Here is a 12,315-nt window from a genome sequence, read left to right as displayed (position 1 = left end):
ATATGGTGGAGATGCTGTTGGGTGTTCATATATATCAGTATATAGGAAATATTAAAGAACAGGTAGGACAAGAAATTAAATTTTTAGGAGCTTGGTGGGTGGCTGGAGCAATTGTAGTATCTGATGATATTTTATCAGTTATTGAGAAGGGACAGATACCAGGTAATAAGGTAGAACTGCAGCAACTGTTGAGTTATTGGAGGAAGCATATACCAGGGTCTTCAGTAATTGCCTGCCCTTTATATGGTTTGCTGCGGAAAGATAGAGCATGGGACTGGACGTTACAGCATACAGAGGCCCTGAATGTTTTAAAGGATGAACTTAAAACTTATCAGAAGTTGGGGCCCTTACATCCACAGGACCCGTTGAGAGTGAAGTGGGGATTTGCAGAACATGCCTCTTATTGTGGCGTGTTTCAGAAGGGACCACAAGGACCAGTTAGACCTTTGTTATTTTCTTTCACTTCATTTAAGGAGGCTGAACGGCGGTATATAGAGTGGGTAAAGGGCCATGTAAGAGATGGAACCCCTGCTGCAAAATGGAATCAACAAGTAGATCATTTGGCCCAAATCAGGGTAGTTAATAGTGACAAAGGAGATTGGGATCGGCTGGTTGAGTGGCTACATATTAAGCGAGGTCACTCAGGGAAAATAGATCTCTGTTGTGGGTGTTGGTCCTGGGGATGGCCTGTGCCAATGAAGATGTGTGAAGCAATTCTTATGGCTTGTCCACAATGTCAAGTGAGGCTTAAGATTAACCATCCAAATCAAGCACCAGCCCAACATATTAAAGAAGGTAAGGGACTTTGGAGCACCTGGCAAGTTGATTATGTTGGTCCTTTAAAACCATCTCATGGAAGAAGGTACATCTTGGTGGGAGTAGGGGTGGTATCGGGACTAACTATGGCTACAGCTGTTAATGTAGCTACTGGAGGCCAAACAGTCCAAGTTTTAAAAGGATGGTTTTCAATTTTGCCCATTTCTGAATGTATTCAGAGTGATAATGGGTCACATTTTACAGCTGCAGTGGTGCAAGACTGGGCACGAGGGGAAGGTATTGAGTGGGTGTTTTATACACCATATTACCCTCAAGCCAATGGCATGGTGGAGCGATATGTATGCCAGCCTGTCATGGTGAAGTTGCTCCTAGTTGGCATTGTGTCTATGGTCCTGGTAAAATCTAGGGGTTTATATGCCTGGGAGGCTTTAGATAAAGGTGAGGAAACCCACCGAATTAGTGTCCAATGGATAATCTCTGATTTTTAACTTGATGCCCGGGTTTTGATCCGAGGCCTAGTTTTGTTTTTATTAGGACCTCGGAGGAATGGATGATGTCGACATCTTGCCTGGCTGTGGGGATCCATATGGACAATCAAGATCCTGATGACAACGGGGTGGTGAAGGAGTCTTGTGAAATTGACAGCCCTCAGAAGAATATGATTGGACTTGGTGTTGTTATATTGGGCATTGATTGTTTGTTTTGTTAGAATGGTTAATCAGCCTTTTCAATTTTGACTGTATAATTACCTAGGGATGACAATCCACAATGAGCATGGAGACTCACCGGACCGCGCTCCCTTTTAACCTTGGAGGCAAGAGGTGACTGCACCACCACTCCAAGGAAACCAGCTGAATCATGACTGTAGTCACGGGGTGGATTGTGGCAGGTGCATCCGCCCAGTGAAAACAGAGCTTCCTGGCTGTTGAAACGTGGCAGCTTTTGGCTGTCTTTGTTTTCAGGGTCTCGCGGTAGCTGAGACCTTTGACCAATGGGAGCCGCTATTGACTACAGGTCAGATTCGGCCTGGGTATAAATGGAGTCCCCTGGGGGAGCCATTTGGAGCTCGTCCCCTGGAGCTGCACGCTGCGGTCAGAGGACTCTCCCCTTGGGTCAGGATGCTGCCCAAGGAAACTCCTCGAGGTACTTTGGGTCGGGACGCTGCCCTGAGCAGGTCCTCGAGGTTGAGAGCCCTCACTTTCTAGGTGAGTGATAGAGCGTTTTGGGTTGTCGTTAAACCCTAGGCTGTGAAGCTTTGTTTTTCGTTTTGGGTTCTCGTTAAACCCACGAAGTGAAGTTTACGTTTGGGGTTCCCGTTAAACCCCTAGGCTGTGAAGCTTTGTTTTTCGTTTTGGGTTCTCGTTAAACCCACGAAGTGAAGTTTTCATTTGGGGTTGTCGTTAAACCCCTGGGGTGTGAGGCTTTGTTTTACGTTTCGGGTTCCCGTTAAACCCTAGGAAGTGAAGTTTTCGTTTGGGGTTGTCGTTAAACCCCCGGGGAGTGGGGCTTTGTAAAGTATTTCGGGTTACTGTCAAACCCCAGAAAGTTATTCTGTTCTCCTCTTGTGGACATCCGGATCTGTAATCTACGGAGAGCTGACTGGTGGTTTTATGGAAAAAATAAATCTATTTATTTTTTTAAATTGGTGGTGGGTTGCTTATTTGGAAGCCTCCGTAACAGAGACAAATATTCAAGACTTCCTAGAATATTCAGAAATCCTAATGATTCAGAGATTGCTATTTCTTGTTTCCAAGCTGTCCCATTGTATAAAGTGAGTAACAGTAGTCTAGATGAAACCACCACAGTGAGAATGCACAACTATTTGAAAGCGCCACACATTACTAGTAGTAGCAAGCATCCCACCAGCAACTGAAGAGCCATTTCAGAAGGTCTATTTCAAAAGCATTTTTTTAATCACTTGGATGATAGAGTAACACTTCTGTAAAACGTATAGGGGACAGAGCAAAATCAGAAGCAAGAATGTTAAGCACATGCCTCTGTTCTTCTAGCACAAAATACTATAATTAATTTTAAACTCCTGATGAAGGCAATATTAATCCAACAACAGCTCTGACAACATGTCCAGGCACACACTTCACAGAAACCCTTACCGGAGGTATGAGCTTGACAACCAAGGTCCAACCATTTAAATCATGACAGCAAGACTTGCTAGATATCATCTGTTATCACCCTTCACATATTTATAAAGAGATTTGTATTTTTTACTGTGATTGAGGTTATGACATTTAGACTTCTCTAATAATGACACTGTCTGTTCAAAAGAACAGCAAAGAACATACCTTTGTTGATGATGGCAGAGTAGGAAAATTAAGCCAGGCTGGAGCAAAGTCATGCTGCGCCATTTAGGTCCAATCTCTCCAAATCAATGAAACAAGGCTTCAGCACCTCATTGCAAGTCCCTGTAATTGAAAAAAACAAGAAATGAGTAGTTTTCAGATGCTTATCTTACAAGAGGATTACACTTGTGATGTTTTGATCATTATTTCCCTTCTGTTTTCTAGTATTGTTTTCACACAGATCTGTTTTTGGAATCTAACTAGCCTCATCTCATTTATAGCATCACATCTGCACTTTTATTACCAAAGTGTCACACTAATCAAATATATCACTGGTATCATGAAAATACAACTGTAACAGTCACTCTATTATTTCCTCTTATAAATAGGATGAAGCATCTTGTATAAGGTCTGATCAGAAAGCTGTGGCAAAATTAGCTTGTTGAAATATTTTCTGGTACTATCCAGAATGGACTGCAGGAGCTATTTCATTAGCTTCCTAGAAGAAGCTGATTTTTCAAATTAGTCCCTAAAAGTTAATCTCAGAGGCCATATTAAAGTTCCTTAATAAAAGACTAGATGCTCAGGACCACCACAAGCCCCATATTTTCTCTAGATTTAATGGAAACAGTGTTTATGTGTCCAGAAATACTGTCAAAATCCAGTAAAATTCTCTAGTTTGAAAATGGGCAAGAGAAGGTAATGGCTTAAGATAAAATCCAAGAGTACTTTTTCTACCCCATGCTCTTGTTACAGATTGCCATTGATTTGTTATTAAGTGGATGATTTTGGAACTTATGATGAGAAATAATCATGATTAAATAATCAAATAGAATTTTATAAGAATATTAGTTTTATAAAACTCAGAGAATAATTGTATATTATTTTAAGTAACTATGGAACACTGTGTAACCATGTAACCAGCTATGCTGCTATGAGCTCATCTGTAAAATCTCAGACCAAGACCCCATGGGCCACATAGTTCAATAATTATTAATCTTGAAATAATACTTTATCGTTTTGCGTGTCAAAAGGTAGAAACTTAGGTTAGTGAGCACTGACATAGTTCACTTTAATCTAAAGCTGCTATAATTTGAGTAAGTTTTAGTAAGAGCTGTGGAATCTGAACTTGATAACTGATAATTATTGTTGTATTCTAGCCTGAACCGGACTAGTACAGACTTCCAGTGACAGAGGAGAATGTTCCAACTTCTAAAAGGAAGTATAGCAGATTTGTAAGCATTAAACTGCACTACTTAGTTGGGCTGCTGATTCTTTTTTATGCAGTGAGCTCACACTAAAGTTTTTAGGTACCCCTGATACCAGAGTTAAACTATAAGGTAAGATGCACAAAATCTGCTACCATTAAATACAGACAAGTGTAAAAGTATGTGTCACTCAAATAACTTGTTATAAATTACTCTACTGAAGTCATCCAATGCTCTCTTCTAAATTAACCTCAAATGAAATTCCAGAGAAATTTTCTAAAGAATCCAATTATGTCAGACTAGTAAAAAAAAAAAAAAAAAAAATAAAGAAAGTTCTAGAGTCACAGAACCATCACAAAAATGGCTTCTCTTTCTAACAGGAACCAAGTTCACTTTTACTGATTAATCATGTTCAGCAATGGTATATAAACAGAAAAGGGTATATATTTACAGATGAACCAGACATGCTAAATTAAGAAATAGCAAAATAAATGTGAACAGACTACAGCAAGAAAAATATTTTTCCTCCTTCCCTCAGATACAGTTCTCATCTCCAAGCAAGAGAGTCATGAAATTTTTAGGAAGGACCAAGACAGGTATCAATACTGAAAGATCAGCACAACAAGATCTTCAGACCAAGGCACTTACAGTCTACAAAACAAATGAAGAGATTAGGTATATACTGAATAAGAACATAAAGGATCCAAAAAGTATTACCAAGTTACTGGTGAATTAGCTATTAGGTATGGGACAACAGAAGTACTAACAATGTGATTTCTTAATAAATTAGCCTTACTGTTTTTAGAAAACTAGTCAAGCTTCCTAACACTACTATTTATCCAACTGCCATAAAAAGTTTATTCTTAACTTATTAACATTCCTACCTTTGCACATAAATCAAGGGCTAAGGTGAGACTTGGTGATCACGAAGTATCTAAGGACTGGAAAGGTGTTTTTAACCAAACTTTGTCCACAGCTCACTGATACTGGGTGTATATTTCTTCACACAAAAATTATTCTAGAAGCAGACTCAAGTCTTCCCCATGTTCTCAGTTCTCCAACTAAAAGCTCTAAAAAGGTTTTTGATAGTGCTGCTGAGTCAAATGAGTCAATCCCTTTCATCCAAAACAGTATAGTGAAGTGACAAAGAAAGAAGCCCAGGCCAAAACTAAACAATGCTCAAGAGTGCAAAGTCAGCAGCAAAATATCTGTAAGTTTCAATAAATCCGTAAAAGAAACTCTTTTAGGCCTAATTCTTCCAGCTAATTTTGATAAAAGAACAATAATAACAGAAGTTTAGATGTATTTTTAGAACCACAGGTTTAGTTAAAGACTACCAAGAAAAGCAACTACTGAAGATACTGATCTCCACACCACTGAAATAAAGAAAACACTTTCTCTCATCTGATTGTACATATTATTGGTCTGACAATTAGATACAGGAAAACTGAGTATTTTCATTATTAAACCTTATTTACTCACTAACTTCTAAAAGGCACAAATACCCTATCCATAATTAAATTGGGAAACACTCAACAAATCAGAGGAAAGAACAAATATTAATTTTTTTTTTAAAAAAACTACATTTTAGAGTACACAGCCTACCCAGCTTTAAATCAATAATACCATGTTTTACTGGGCTTCATACATACTCTTATAGATGCTATCTTTCTGATGTTGCCAACAAGTTTGTCCTAGAATGTATTTTAATATAAACATTTTCACTATAAGCATGAGCTCTGTTTTGATGATCTAGCAAATATCCAATGGCTCTAGGATACTCTTCAGTCTTAGGAAGATATTTTTGGTAAATTGAAAATAGATCACAAAAAGCGAGAATGAGATGTCAGCAAGACCACTCTGCTGCCACAGACAGCATTTGCTATGCTTAAACCTTTCGTGATCAGCTTGGTTGCCAAACATCAGTTTGATTGATTCTTCGTTGCTTTCCAACTTAAGTTAGACCAACCAACAACTGAGACTATAACTTTCTTCTGACACATGTCCCAGTATAGTATTGAACTACTCTTACATCACTAGAAAGGTTTCTTCTATAAGGTCTGACATAAGTCTTTTTTCCTGCTATTCAAGTCCACTACTTCTTAAGCTATCTCCAGCAAAGACATTTCTGCATTGTGTCCCCCAAAGCACTTGCAACCTCTATTCAGATTCATAGTATCTACAAATTTAATAAGCATACACTCCATTTCATGACTGAAGTTATTAATAAAAATACCGAAGGGACTTCTTTAGAAGTTCACTTGATACATGTGGGGATTCTAAAGGATTTCCTGCGAGGAAATTGGCATGTGAGCAATCCTGCATATGGGCAAGACTGGCAAAGCCTCAGCTTCGGCGAGGATGTGACGAGGGAATGACCCTGGAAGAATGAGGAAGAACCCAGGAAGTTAAACAACTTCAGGGTGTGGGTCTGGGCAGAGAAGAAGTTTGTACAATGTCGAGGTGGCAGTTCTCAGCCAATCAGAAGAGAGCTTAAGGAGCATGTGCAAAGCTAACTGTCCAATCAGAAAGAATTGTACCATGTGATTGTATCTTGTGATTTTCACCTGCAGTATAAAAGGCTGGTCTACCATATTAAAGTTGGCATTGCTTAATCACTGTGTGATCATACGCATGTCTGTAACTCCCGCAGATACATCCTTCCAGTTTGACATCAAACAAGAGCTGCCTTTACAAAGACTGAGGAGCCACTAAGGCAAATAGATAACATTGATCAACAATTTAGAAAAACACCTCTGCCTTTCAGAAACATGGGACTGTCCTATTCTGAAATAAATTTAAAAATAAATAAATTTTTAAACCCCCCACATTTAAAGTATTTGAATAGAATGAAAGTAATATGCACCCATACAAGCATTTACAGGAATTTGCTTTACTTATACTGACAGACCATGAAGAACTCATTTGTCTGCTAGTAAGCCTTCTCTTACATACACACACCACACAACAGATCAACTACTGTTCATTAACACTGATAAAACAGCTGTTGTACTCCCAGCATTAATACAGCTATCAGAAGTAAGCTTACTGAGGTAAGCTCCACAGATCTGAACACTATTCCACTGCTTTCAGAAACTCTCTTGATAACAAAAGATCAGACCCAAAATTCATCATTGAATGATGAATTCATGATTCCCTGGTAGCACAAACTCAAAATATACCTGCCATTCTCTAACAAAAGCATCATAAAAGCTAACTTGGTTTGGGTTGTCTGTTACTGAAGCAGAGCTGCACAATTCTAGAAAGGCGAGAAAAAGATACCAAAATAACTGTTATCCTTATACTATTAACACTCAAATGCATTTAAGTTTCTTTAATCAGACTGGTCAAAATATTCAGTCCAATCTCAGCAATAGTCTCTGGTATCCGATTCAAGTACTACATAGTGACTTCAGAAAAGAAAGCTTTCCATAGCCCATAAATTTAGATAAAATTTATCTTTTGCTGTGTTGTGGATAGCAGACTAGTTTACAGAAAAGAAAAAAAAAACCCTACCACTGTTCTTAATTTTTACTTCTTGTGGGGCATATCTGAGAGAAGTCTGTAAAGCATTTTGTTTCAGGTAACATGCAACAATTATTCCAATATTCAATTACATAAAATTTAAGTCTACAGTTTTGTGAAGTATGATCTTCATAAGGCAATGAATGCCAAGGAATAACGAACAGCTGGTTCCAAATGATGTACAGTGGAGATTTCTCATAAATATAACTCAGTGACCCACTTTGAGCCACATGAGCATCTAAAATAAGAACACTGAACCAAGCGTGCTTAACCAACATCCAAAAAGGTTGGGCTGGGGTTTTTTTATGGTTGAGTCAATAAGGTCCTTTTGTGACAGAAAATATTTTTCACCAGTTTTAGAGCATCTGGACACACTCACTTTCTTAACAAACTTATTTGTCTCATCTGAAGAGCATTCAGGAAAATTTAATATATTGCCTCTGTTTTAGAAAAAGAAGTAACATGCTGAGAAAAGGGAAGTAGAAAGCCACTGCGTGAATCAGAAGACCTGCAAAAGGGCTAAGAAAAAACAGCTAGTCAACTCCCAAAACTCTGCAAAAACAACAAAAAAGATGGAACTAAACCAACTATTATTAGTTTAGCTTATGCCTACCAAATTAAATTAAGAAATCAAATCTTAAACAATATAGTCAATTTTCCCTGCACTACTACATTTTTCTTTTTTAAATCATCACAGGAAAAGATACAAGTAAAATCACACTTAGAACAGCAGAGAAATTTAAAATTTTACTTAGTGCAATAATGAACTATTTCAGTGATCAGGGATAAGAAAAGTCTAAGGAAACTATTTGGGCTTGCTTTGCCTCACAAAATTAGGACCTAAGATGTATTTAAACAGTGGTTATAAACATCTGAATGATTAAATTCCACCAAGAAAAGAGATGCCTTAATCCAAAATACCATAAGAATCACAAGATGATACCGGTTATAACAGATTTAGGCTGGGCACACAGTTTTGAAGATCAGAACAACAAAATTCTGGAACAACTTTAAGACTTAACATAAATATTTGAACCTGTCAATTGCTATTATGCTTATAAATCAGAAACTAATTATTGAAAAACTAAAGAATTTAACATCTAACACAATGCATGTACACAAAACCAACATTGTAATAATTAATCCAGTTTTTCCCACTTAGGTGGTAATATGAGAATACCATGCCCCAGCAAGTTTTTTTCCTCTCTCCCCTGCTACTTTAAATCAATGCAGTGTTTAAAAACCAAAGTTTTTAAACGTGAAGACCATGCACTACTGATGCCTGCTAGCTGATGGCTGCTAGCAGTTGGTGCTAACTGCTGTAAGGGGCCTCAGACAAGAGTGCACCGAAGGACATAATTTTTGCAACTGTGATGGGTCCATCCCGGGGAGGGCAGAGAAACCAACAGACACCTGTGGGAGCCAAAGATAAGAAAGCTGAGAAACTTTACAGACAGAGCCATGAGCCAAGACGAGGCCTTATATGAAAACCCTCAGAGTTCACGGAAAGGACACCAAGAGACACCTCTTCAACAGCCACTAGGGACCACCACAGACCACCGAAAACCCCCATGGAAGCCCCTCGGAGACCCTGCCCCAGATTTTAGTATGCTCGCGCAATGTATTAACACATGCATTAGATCCTCTGGAAAGAGGTGGGTACTTCTCAGAAGTTACATGAATATTCATTTCTTTTATTGTATATAATAAACGTGCCCTTGTCTTTCAGCATGCGCGTTAGGTGGAGTGATCCCCCGTGCATCCAGCGCTGCAATAAAGAATGCCTGCCTTCTAAAACTGCAAACTAAGTCTTAGGGGGTTCTTTTGAGACCAAATTTACGGTAACGCTACAACCAACATAAATTTTTTTTCTGCAATAACACAGATAGAATTCAGCATGCTACAAAAGCAGAAAACACCCTGTATTCATGAACTTTCAGATTAATTTACTTTCAGATTTTTAGGAAAGTGATTCTTCAAGCTTCATCTTGTATTACAATTTTCACATTATCTGCAACCTTTAATTCAGTATTACTGGGAAAAAACATGCAACAGCCAAAATTACTAACATTTAAAGTTTTGTTTGCAAAGCTTGTTTGTAAGTTAAATCCTCCATGCAGTTTGCACATAAAACAGGGGCATGAAATACAGAGATCAAGGAGATCCAGTTGAACAAACTATCTGAAACAGTGTTATAGAATATATCTCATATTTAACAAACAATTTCCACGTTTTAATAAAATTTGTGTAGTTTCTTGCAGTAAAAATATTTTTTTAAGAAATAATCTCTTTTTCCCCTGTTTACCAGGAGAAAAAAAACCAAAACACCACACCATAGGATACTTACTCATTCTCATACCATTTGTCCTAAATTAGGGACTCCTGCCACCACAACTACATCAGTTACAGATTTCACCCTATTTCACTCCTGAACAATTTCACCAAATACACAGACTGGCAATACATGGCAGTTCTTTCTAACCACTAGTGAAGTGTGAGAGCGAGCATTATAGACTAAACATACTGCAGAATCCTTAGGAAGCATCCATTATTCCAGCTCCTATCTCTGTGTAGCACATTAAAAAAAATAATGGGAATACAGCACAGGCACATACCAGACTCATTACAGACAGAGTAACTGTAGAGTCACTACAGACAGAATTGGGTGCATTTATTAACTCAGCTGCAGCGCTAAACCAGGAAGTAGTTGTGCTGGCAAAAGCCATGGAGCAAAAAGATAAGGCAAGTAGACAGACCTAGACTTTTTTGTTTCCATGCCAGGCATCTATAAAATGCTGGAAATTATTATAACTGACAAAGCTTTAAAACAAAACAAGCCCAAGTCTCCAACTCAAACACCAGAACCCTTATGATCTAACCTGACTTCCTTCATATACTACAAATTCATATAATGTCTCCTGCACTGCTCCTGCTAACATAGTGGAACAATACTAATTTCCTTTACAAATGTCTCCAACCTGGCCTTAAACATATCATCAAGAAAACAAAGTATACTGAAGTCTGGAATAAACTGGTTACACAATTAATTTAAGTGATCACTCCTGTTCCATTATAAAGATGATCCTTTATCCATAATTTCTTCTAGCTTCACTTCCATTAATCAGATTTTTCTAGCATTAGAAATCCTCTCTTTCTATTTGTCTACTCACGCAACATTAAGAATAGCCAAACAGCATCCCTGGAAGTGTATAATACTCTTCAGGAGTTGGAAAAGTGACTCCCATGAGAATTCCTCTCAAGGGAATCTCTGCACTGGCTGCTTATGTGGATGTGAGATCCTGGGGGGGGAATAATCTGGGATATTTCAGGGACAGAGAGCAGAGGAAGCAGTTATAGTCAAAGCATTCTGAATTTCAGTTCTATTAAAGTACAATTCCTGAAAGGACTGTGGCATATAAAGTAATATGCACTCACATTTAACCGCCATGATTTTTTTGAGACTATTAATTTTTGTTTTCAATGGTTTAAGTAGCTCTAAGTAGAGGAAATGCATTTAGTATCACATTTTTAATATATTTAACTATAAACACTATAACAATTTTGTAAATCATAAGAATCAAGTGTAAAAACATGTAATCCCACCTTTTATTTTCCCATGTCCACACCCCTTACAGATTATAGGAGGAATGTCTCAACAACACAACTCTTCAGTTTATCACAGAGTTATGAACTTTAAGCATCATCTTGTAATGAAACATTGCTACCTTGTAACATCCTTTTGAAGGCATATTGTCTGCTCGTCTCAACAGTCTATAGTCCTGTCAACAGCATTAACAAAGTCTCTCTCATCATTTTTGCCTTCACATAATTTTACATGAGACAAATATTATTTTGATGGCTTACTAATTCTATATCTGGAAAGTATCTTCTGAAAAATTAAAATATAACATCCACAGAGCGTTCTGAAACTGAGAATCAACTCGTACTTCCTTAGAAGATCAAAAAGAATATCAGCCTCTCCCCATAGGAAAGATGCTCCAGTCCCTTAATCAACTCTTCATCCCTTTGCTGGACTCACTCCACTAAGTCCATATCTTTCTTGTATCAGGAAACCTATAACTGGATACAGCACTCAACATGTGACCTCACCAGTGCTAAGTAGAGAAGGATGAACTCCCCTCGACCTGCCAGCAACACTCTTCTTAATGTTGCCCAGGGTGCTGTTGGCCTTCATTGTTGTGAGGACACATTGTTGGCTCATGGTCAGCTTGTTGTCCAACAGGACTCCCAGGGTCCTTCTCTGCAGAGCTGCTTATCAGCTGGTCAGCCCCCAGCATGTACTGGCATATGTGGCTACTACTCCCCAGATGCAGGACTCTGCATTTTCCTCTTTGCTGAACTTCGTGAGGATCCTCTGTCCGGTTCTCTATCCTTGTCCAGGTACCTCTGAATAGCAGCACAAACATTTAGTGTATCAGCCACTCCTCCCCATTTTGTATTATCTGCAAACTTACAAAGGGTAAAATCTGCACCATTGTCCAGGTCAT

At 38.3% G+C, this 12,315-nt stretch overlaps 1 protein-coding gene across 8 annotated transcripts in view; it reads right to left on the bottom strand.

Moving 5' to 3' along the window:
• LOC141917549 (vasculin-like) overlaps positions 1–12,315 on the bottom strand; it is a 64,975-nt gene that overhangs the window by 36,707 nt on the left and 15,953 nt on the right. For 4 of the 8 annotated variants that reach the window (XM_074810799.1, XM_074810796.1, XM_074810798.1 and 1 more), the window contains 2 exons: positions 11,918–12,214; positions 3,078–3,197 (listed from right to left, as the gene is read on the bottom strand). In XM_074810799.1, coding sequence (XP_074666900.1) covers positions 3,078–3,140 — 63 coding nt within the window. In that variant the 5' untranslated portion in view covers positions 3,141–3,197; positions 11,918–12,214. The remainder of the gene's footprint in view (positions 1–3,077; positions 3,198–11,917; positions 12,215–12,315) is intronic. The other 4 variants (XM_074810797.1, XM_074810795.1, XM_074810801.1 and 1 more) reach the window with 1 other exon arrangement.

This window comes from Strix aluco, chromosome W, assembly GCF_031877795.1.
Source record: "Strix aluco isolate bStrAlu1 chromosome W, bStrAlu1.hap1, whole genome shotgun sequence".
NCBI classification, from domain to species: Eukaryota; Metazoa; Chordata; class Aves; order Strigiformes; family Strigidae; genus Strix; species Strix aluco.
Note: the sequence above shows the minus strand (reverse complement) of the source record. Positions and strands in the feature narration are given on the sequence as shown.